At 44.2% G+C, this 9,817-nt stretch overlaps 1 protein-coding gene across 1 annotated transcript in view; it reads left to right on the forward strand.

Moving 5' to 3' along the window:
- Positions 1-2,295, forward strand: part of TMBIM4 (transmembrane BAX inhibitor motif containing 4) — a 30,790-nt gene extending 28,495 nt beyond the window's left edge. The window contains exon 7 of the mRNA XM_068276764.1: positions 248-2,295. Within this exon, the coding sequence (XP_068132865.1) occupies positions 248-454 (207 nt within the window). The 3' untranslated portion in view covers positions 455-2,295. The remainder of the gene's footprint in view (positions 1-247) is intronic.
- Positions 2,296-9,817: the final 7,522 nt, after the last annotated feature.

Consider the following 9,817-nt stretch of genomic DNA (forward strand, 5'->3'; position numbering starts at 1 on the left):
GGCTTGAAGGGGGCTGGAGGAAGCACCAGGTATTTATAACTTTTTTTTTTTAAATAATTATTATTCATCTCCGGTACATTTTTTTTTTTAAGTGTATACAGCTGGTATTTCTATGTTTGCTTTTTGTTCAGCTTTAAAACTACTTCCCTGGTTTTTAAACATGTAACTATTTATTGTTTGAACATGTTATGTGAATTTTAATTCTATTGTTATTCTAACATGCACTGTGTATATGTTTTTTTGGCAGCTCTTCTTTTATAGTGAAACTCTAGAGCTACTTCTAGCTGCTGGCGGAGCATTGCTGTTCTGTGGATTCATCATCTATGACACACATTTGCTTATGCACAAACTGTCGCCAGAGGAGCACATCCTTGCTTCAATCAACCTTTACCTCGACATTATCAATCTCTTCCTCCACCTTCTACGCTTACTAGAAGCCATCAACCGCAAATAAATTTCTGTATTCTGAGTCTTAAAACTCCACCAGAGTTTCGCCAATTGTCATTCAGACTAGTATTTTTTACTGTTTTGGGCAGTAATTGTATGAGTAAACCAAGCACCACTCACATTCATAAAGAGGCTCTGTAGTGGCATATAGTAGAATGCAGTCAGTTATTTAGGATACCCATATTAAGTTAAATATCCTGGTATCAGCACCAGAAACACTTCCTTATATCTATGAATTGCTGTATAATGAATGCAGCTCTGCCCTTCCAGTGATAAGACTAGGCTCATCAGTTATGTGGACCCCCCCCCCCCCCCCCCCAATCCTGGCTTCAGAGCTATCGGTAAACAAATATTCCGTAGCGCTGCACCTTACTAGCAGCAAAGATTTCGCCACCCACCTGTTATACATTTCAGAATGTAAATCTGGGTAAGGAAAGCTTTTACAATGGGCAAACACTAAGTATTTATACATTCTCATTGTAAAAAACGGTATTCATTGCATTCATTTTCACTACAGTTCCTCTTTAAAAAAAGTGCTTACAGTCTAGATAAAAACTCATTCCTATCACTTAGCACTTTGTCAGTCAGGGCTGTATTGCAACCCAAGTGTTTTAATGTGAAGAATATTATTGTTTTATAACAATTTTCTAATGTTTGAAAATAGTAATATATTTGAGCATTTGTGCGATATAACTACTGTGCGTTAAAAGAGTAATAATTTCCCAAAGTATTTCATTTCTCTATTAAAGTGTAAGCCTGTCCACTAACTACATGATGTATGAATGGTAACGGAATCGGTTCTATGCTGCAATGGCCAGCTCTGTGGGTTACAGTATACATGAGGTACAACATTAAAGTAGAACTCTAGCCAGAATATGTACACAAATGCTATAGAACAGTGAGGATACACACAACGATGCATCTTCCCTATGGAGGCTTCAGACACCACAGCTTCCGGTATGTCACCAGAACACCCAGCATGCCTCATAGAGGCACCACAGCACCCAGCATGGCACCACGCAGCTCCCAGCAAGCCCCATAGAGGTACCACAGCACCCAGCATGACCCCATACAGGAAACAAAGCACCCAGCATGCCCTCATAGAGGCACCCTGAATGCTAACCCCCCCCCCCCAGTGATGCACCATAGCTCCCAGCATGCCCCCACTGAGGCACCAGAGCTCAACAGGATATCGCCATAGAGGCACTGCAGCTCCCAGCATACCCCCATAGAGCTGTGGTTCTTCTATGGGGGCATGCTTGGGGAATTCTAACTTGAGCTAATAGTTTTCCAACCACAGACTGGTTTTTACCCCAATTAAATTCCCATGATATAGATTTCCCCTCACTTCCTTTTCTAGGTGACTATTGTTAACAGGTAATTTAAAATTAATTATGTCTATCTCTGGAAAGGCAATCTGTGTAGTATTTGCAGTGTAAGGTAGAGCTGCCCATTAAGACTACATTGAGCACCATTGTGTGTAAAACAAGACCACGCAGCTGGCTGTACCTGCATCACACTGGGGACAGTGACATGGGCAAGAGTGTTGTCATTAGAATTGCAGAGATGCTGACTAAAAGAATCCGCAGACACCAACATGAAGAAGGATATCCCTCGTCGTTATAAACTAAATACAAGGCATGTATTAGTCAGTTGCTAGAGAGTTACACTTCTGTTATTAATGAGATGGATTATCCTAACTACAGTAAGTCGTGATGGATGAGGTGAACCAAATTGCCACCAATCAGAACACACATAGAAAAGGTTACTAAATTAAAACTGAAGCCTGTAAAAAAAATTCTGATAAGATGATTTAAAAATGTAATAAATGTTTTTTTTCCCTGAAAACTGTGTTGACTGGTATCCTATGTGATAATCTGTTTAATGCTGAATACACACTGTGCGTTCCCGCCCTCTATTTCCTGCTCGATTCCCGTCGATTCGTTTGTTTCTAACATGTCCGAATTGCATTTCGATGGATCGTTAGGTCGATTCGCATGCAAAGTATGCCAAATCGACCTAACGATCCATCGCAATGCAAATTGGACATGTTGGAAATAAACGAATCGACGGAAATCGAGCAGGGAATCGAGTGCGGGAACGCACCGTGTGTATCCAGCATAAGTCAACAGTAGGGGCTTTAGCAGACGCCTATGTTAACAGTGGGGCTTTGCAGAAAACAATATAATTTGTATTGCTGACGCGATGGAATTATACTGTAATGGTATGTTTACATTGGTGTGTTAGCACTGCTTTTGAATTTTTTATTTTTTTTTAAGTAAATTTTTTTTATTAGAAAATTTTTCACATATACAGAAGATAAACCACAAACAGTATGGAGAAGGGCACAATCTTCCCAATACAGGCATGGATAAGAGTTTGATAACAGCAAACATTGTAATACATTCAGTTACATTGTCTGTAGGAGATGATATATTGTGATCAAAGTGGCATTTAAGTTCCTCGAAGGGCAATATAGCATGGTTGCCTTGTATATGTGACAGGTTTTTAATACCATATTTTGCCCATATTATTGGGTCGAGAATGGTAAGAAAATGGGGTAGGTGAGGATTACCCCACAATGGAGTATATGGTGATAATGTATGTTCTGTTTGTAATGGAGCTCTGGCCGTCCTCCATGCTTTCCACGTCGTCATGGCTGTTGTAGCATCTGGGTTAGATTTGGGACCTCTATAGGGAAAGTTAGTGAGCTGCTCGTAGGAGCCCAGTATTGCTGCCTCCACATTTACCGCTGGATTATGGTGATCTTGCGAGAACCACCAACGTGTAGTGACCAGGACCGAAGCCCAGTAGTATTTCTGTAAATTAGGCATCGCCAGACCACCTCTGTTTTTTGGGAGTTGAAGCGTCTCTAATGAAATCCTATGTTGTTTCCCTGCCCAAACAAATTTGAGCATGATGGAGTCAAGTTTATGAAAGAAAGTCTTGGGAAGCCAGACTGGGCACTGTCTGAAGAAGTATGTAAACTTAGGTAGAAATATCATTTTTAGGAGGTTGATTCTTCCTATTAGTGTGAGTGGTAACTTATTCCATGTTTTGCATTTGTCCTCAAGATTACAGATTAAAGGGTCGATCTTTAGGTTTTTATATGAGTTAAGGTTTTTTATTTGAATCCCTAGATACTTGAATTGGGATACTATCTGTAGCTGCATATTGGAGATTACAGTAAATTGGGGGTTGTCATCCAGTAAAAATAGAAGAGATTTGGCCCAATTTATTTTGATGCCGGAATGAGAGCTAAATAATGTAAAGAGCCGAAGGGCCTCTTGCAATGATTGTGTCGGGTCATTGAGGTAAAGTAGTATGTCATCGGCATATAAGGAGATTTTCTCCTCTAAATTCCCTATTTTTAATCCTTGTATAGCTTGGGATTCCCTAATGTAAGCTGCAATTGGTTCCATTGCCAGGGCGAATAATGATGGGGACAGGGGGCAGCCCTGTCTGGTTCCTCTCCCTAATGTAAAAGAGCGCGAGATAACGTTACCTGTTTTAACACGGGCACTAGGATTAGCATACAAGAGGCGAATCCAGGTTAAAAAGTTTTTACCAAAGCCGAATTTTTTTAGGACAGTCAACAAATATCCCCACTCCACAGAATCAAATGCTTTCTCAGCACCTAATGAAGCAATTGCTCTTTGGCCTGTATTAGAATGTGACTGCTTTTGAATTTAATGGCACAATTTGATGCATACAGTGGACTACCACATAGGGTGCACATTAACAGTTACGGAGAAGTATTGTCTGTACCACAACCCTGCCCCCGCTGTAAAAGCAGCTTAAAGTATACCTACTATGCAGCCTTCAAAATGTGTCCGTAATGGTGATTGGGGGAAAGAAAAATTGGAAGCGGTGACCTCACTCAGATCCAGCAGACTTCCCAGCATGGAAGTCCAACTATAGTTACTGTATCCACTCCCCATCTAACTATTAACACTGATGCAGCAGAGTCAGAAAGGGGGCACAACTTCAACTGCTGCATTTGACAGCAGGACATGACAAGACTCTGCAATCTAATTTCTAACAAACAATGCAAATGCAATCTTGGTTTCTAAAAGAACAAGTACAAAGCCATAGAATTCTTCTGTGAGGAGTGCACTGCCTAGAGAATGGGATACATTTTTGGTCACCACTTTCTCTAAGAGTGACATTGACATTTTATAACTGGTAAAAAAAAATGGGCAACCAAATTAATCAAAAGGATGTAACATCTCGGCAATAAAGGTTAGACTAAGGCCATGTTCACCGTGAGATTGTTGCGTGCCCTGTAACAGCAGGGATGCAACACAACGGATCAGAAAACCCATGCCGCATGTTCCCTGTGTGTTGCATCGGATACAGTGAAGAATACAGTTCAATAAAACGTATGATTCACTGTAACCCTTAAAGGGACTCCGAGCTCTGAAAAAAAAGGAAAGTTGTACTCACCAGGGGCTTTTTCCAGCCCAGTGCTGGTCGGGAGGTCCCACGCCGGCGTCCTGGCTCCTCTCCTTCTCCCCGCTCCGGAATGCTGGCAGGACGCAGCCCGGGCGACACTCTCCCGAGTGTCGGGCTGCTTCTTCCGCATATGACGGATTACGTCACACGCCGGCCGCCTCGCGTCATCACGGCGGCCGGCGTGAAAGTACTGCGCATGCGCGAACAAAGCGCGCATGCGCAGTACTTTCACGCCGGCCGCCGTGATGACGCGAGGCGGCCGGCGTGTGACGTAATCCGCGTCATATGCGGAAGAAGCAGCCCGACACTCGGGAGAGTGTCGCCCGGGCTTCGGCCTGCCAGCCATTCCGGAGCGGGGAGAAGGAGAGGAGCCAGGACGCCGGCGTGGGACCTCCCGACCAGCACTGGGCTGGAAAAAGCCCCTGGTGAGTACAACTTTCCTTTTTTTTCAGAGCTCGGAGTCCCTTTAAAGAGACTGAAGCGAGTGTAAATTCACTTTTTTAACTTGTAGCCATGTTAAGCGCTATAAGCCCTGCTAAACCGCCGATATCCTGCGGCAAAACGAGGGGTTTATACCCCCCAAATCCCCTCTGCAAAATTCATGACTTTCTTGGTTGTGGATTTTGCTGCTCATGGAGGCAGAGCTTTCAGCTGCAGCTCTGCCTCCATGCATGTCAATCGTTGCGCGGATCTCCCCCGCCCCTCTCTGTGAAGGAAGGGAGAGCGCTCCCCGTGCACAGCGGAGGGGATTTGGGGGGTATAAACCCATCGTTATGCCGCGGGATAGCCGCGGTTTAGCAGGGCTTATAGTGCTTAACATGGCTACAAGTTAAAAAAGTGAATTTAGACTCACTTCAGAGTCTCTTTAAAGAGAACCTGAGGTGGATTTGAAAAATCCTATCAGGACACAGGCAAGTGCTGTATACAGTGAGCAGCCTCTGTGTCCTTACAGACTGTCTCCAGGCTCCCCCTGGGCTCTGCTGTCCCCCATAAAAAAAACTGCCAGGCTAGTAAGCTTCCTCCAATCGGCTTACAGAGGCGGGGAGGGAAGGGACACAGGTGGGGAGCCGCACTATACAGGAGGCGGGGGAGTGGCAGTGACTGACAGCCTTAGGAAAACAGACGGCTAGCGACAATCTGCGCAGCACTAGCCTTGTGTTTTTGTTTTGTTTTTTTATGGGGGACAGCAGAGCTCAGGGAGAGCCTGGAGACAGTCTGTAAGGACACAGAGGCTGCTTATTGTATACAGCACTTGCCTCTGTGTCCTAATAGGATTTTTCAAACCCACCTTGGGATATCTTTAACGTGCGCATTTTGCGGTACCATACTACAGACAGTGCGTTACATTCCCCCCATCCCATTATACCACAACGCTTCTGCCACACTGTGAACATTGCATAGATGAAGCATTGCAGAGCAGTAAGCTGCGCAAGAAGCTGCTGTTACACTGCACAGCACCACTGTAAGTGTGCTTATTTAGCTTTCAAAAGAGATGACCTAGAAGTTATTTACTTAACCTGTATAAATACATTCAAGGGTAATTGTTATCAAGAAGAATAAAAGCATTTTCTCCTTAAAGAAAACTTGAACTGAAAATTAAAAGTCAAAATAGGCATACACAAGTCATACTTACCTTCCATGTAGTCTACTCCTCAGTGTCTTTCTCCTGTCCCGCGTCCTGTTTGTTCACTGTGATCAAGGGAATTTTCCGTCCTCCATTTTGAAAATGGCCATTACCCATAACAGCTTTCTGGTCAGCACACTGTTAAACTGTAACATTATCCACTAGAGCAATAGGGAACATGGACATTACCTGCTGCTACATCAGCTTTCCTCTCAGCTATAACTGACAGCAACTGATATATTTCAGATCTGACAAAATGTTGTCAGAACTGGAAGGGATCATTGTCAGAAGAAAATGGTGAGCTTCTGAGAGGAACTGATGGCAAGGTAACTATGTAATGTTCATTTGAAGTTACCGCATGTGTTTATTTTAAATATTTTTACTCAGTACAGGTTCTCTTTAAGGGCATGTTTCCACTAGTGTGGAAATCGGGCCGAATCCGCAGAGTTTCCCTGCAGGCAAATTGTGCAGGGAAAATCTGCCATAGGGGATAATGCAGCGGCCGTCCGAATCACTTTCCATATTGATTCGGATGACATTGCAGCATTTTTCTGCACGAGTGGCAGCCGGGATTCGGCTGTGTACTCGCACACCCGGAAACGCCGCCACGCAACTCGTAGGACATGCGGCAACTAGTGGAAACGAGCCCTTAAAGTGAATGGTAGCTGCTTTTAAAAAAAAAAAAAATTAACCAGATACGCACCTAAGGAGAGGAAAGGCTCTAGGTATTAGGCCTGGTGCACACCAAAAAACGCTAGCAGATCCGCAAAATGCTAGCAGATTTTGAAACAGTTTTTCTTCTTTTTCTGTAGCGTTTCAGCTAGCATTTTGCGGTTTTGTGAAGCGTTTTTGGTGTAGTAGATTTCATGTATTGTTACAGTAAAGCTGTTACTGAACAGCTACTGTAACAAAAAACTGTGCCGTTTTTCAGAGCGGTTTGCGTTTTTCCTATACTTAGCATTGAGGCAGAAACGCTTTCGCAATCCAAAATCTGCAGCAGCCCGGGAGTATGCGTTTCTGCAAAACGCCTCCCGCTCTGGTGTGCACCAGCCCATTGAAATACATTACCCTAGCGGATCCCCACCCGCAAGCGGATCGCAAACCGCAGCAGAACCGCTCTGGTGTGCACTAGGCCTTATAGAGCTTTCTCGCTCTTCTCAAGGATCCCTCGTTCCAGCACTGGCTACCCCGGTACCAGTATTCGACCAAATTTGTTAAATGCTGCTTTCCACCGCCAAAGGAAGACCAATTGCTCTTGAAGACAGGCGGCTCCATACTGCACCAGTACAGAGCTGCCCATCTTCTGGAGCACTCATCTCCCGAAGCCTCCTCCAGCAGGGGATTCTGACTTAGGGAGCCAGCCATGCAACAAGGGCACCGTGAGAGGAGCGGTAAAGCCTCCCCTCTCCTTAGGTGAGTATCTGGCTCTTTTTTTTTTTTTTTTTAATTCCCATTAGCTTTAACCACTTAAAGAGACACTGAAGCGAGACTAAATCTCGCTTCAGGTCTTATATATAGACGCGCATCGCCGCCTCTCCCCCGCCCCTCTCAGTGAAGGAAGACTGAGAGGGGCGGGGGAGAGGCGGAGGTACGCGTCTGACAGACGCGCATGGGGCAGGGCTGCGGCGGTTAGCCCTGCCCCAACCAGGAAGCGCTCCCCCGCTGCTCGGAGGGGGTTTGGGGGGACAGGGACCCCCGTTAAGCCGCGCTATAGCGGCGTTTTAGCAGGGGCACGCATGCCCCTGCTAGCTATGAGGTCTGAAGCGAGATCTATTCTCGCTTCAGACTCTCTTTAAGCTCTCAGTCGATTTCACTTTATGCATCCGAGCAATGTTCACCTCCCATTCATTAGCCTATAACTTTATCACTACTTATCACAATGAACTGATCTATATCTTGTTTTTTCCTCCACCAATTAGGCTAATGAAAAAAATCATTATTTGTCAGTTTTCGGCCATTATAGTTTTAAAATAATACATGCCTCCATAATTAAAACCCACGTATTGTATTTGCCCATTTGTCACGGTTATTTCACCGTTTAAATTAAGTCACTATCGCAATGTATCGCTACAATATTTTATTTGGAAATAAAAGAGCATTTTTTCCGTTTTGCATCCATCACTATTTACAAGCTTATAAAAAAAAAATAGAGAGAAATATTTCATCTTTACATAGATATTTAAAAAGTTTAGACCCTTAGGTAAATATTTGTGTTTTTTTTTTTATAGTAATGTTTTTTTTTTTTATTAAACATTTTATGTGAGCATTTTTGGAAGGGTGGGATATAAATAGTGTTTTATTTGGGGAAATATTTGTGTATTGTAATGTTTTTTTACTTTTACTTGTAGTTTTACTTTTGGGCCACAAGATGGCAATCTTGATTTTGTTTACATGACGTCACTCTAAGCGTACAATGTACGCTTAGAGGGACATAGCTTCAGAAAAAGCGTAGCTTCCGAGAGAAGTTGTCACTTTTTCAGCGGGGGAGAGGAATCAGTGATTGGGCACCATAGCCCGATACATTGATTCCTGGGCTACCGCATCGGCCGCGGGAGCGCGCATGTCCTCCTTGACGTTTTATACGTCAAGGACAAAGTGGTTAAGGAAAGGCTGGATTAACACTTTTTTTTTTTTGCGCGATGCCATGCTTTTACTGCATCCCACCGCAACAAAAAAAAATGACAAACATATGACCCTGCGGCAGAGTGCACTGACTGTCATATGCATAGCACCACCCCTCGCTCAGTGCTGTACTCTATGCTAGACAGGAAGTATGGCACTGTCTGTGATACTCGTCTGTCCACACATGCGTGCTGTGTCACCTTACTGTGTCGCCCATAGACATTCCCCCAAGCAGTCTGCATTAAGTGTGGTGCTTGCTGTAACGCACTGCAGGCTGAGAGGCAATGCAAGTGTAAAAGGGGCCTAAAGTGAAAGCAATGTGCCCAGTTTAACTTATCTGGGACTTTTTCCAGTCACCTGTAGTCTTTCTGGTCCCTCACCATAGTTCCGCTCTGTTTAGCAACTGTCTTTTCCAAATCTCCTGGATTGCACGCCTATGGCTGGGGGCGTTCTGCACATGCACAGTTCATAAAAATTGCTACTGTGCATGCTCAAAATGCTCTCGGCTATGGGAGCATGATGAAGGAGGTGTGGGGCTTTGCATGGACTGTAAACCTAGCTTAGTCTGCCAACAGGGTGGGTTCTAGACTTTTTGCTGCCTGAGGCAAACTTGTGATTTGGAATGATCACACAGCACTCGACAATTACTCTGCTTCAATGCTGCTCTGC

The sequence above is a fragment of the Hyperolius riggenbachi genome, chromosome 3 (assembly GCF_040937935.1).
Source record: "Hyperolius riggenbachi isolate aHypRig1 chromosome 3, aHypRig1.pri, whole genome shotgun sequence".
NCBI classification, from domain to species: domain Eukaryota; kingdom Metazoa; phylum Chordata; class Amphibia; order Anura; family Hyperoliidae; genus Hyperolius; species Hyperolius riggenbachi.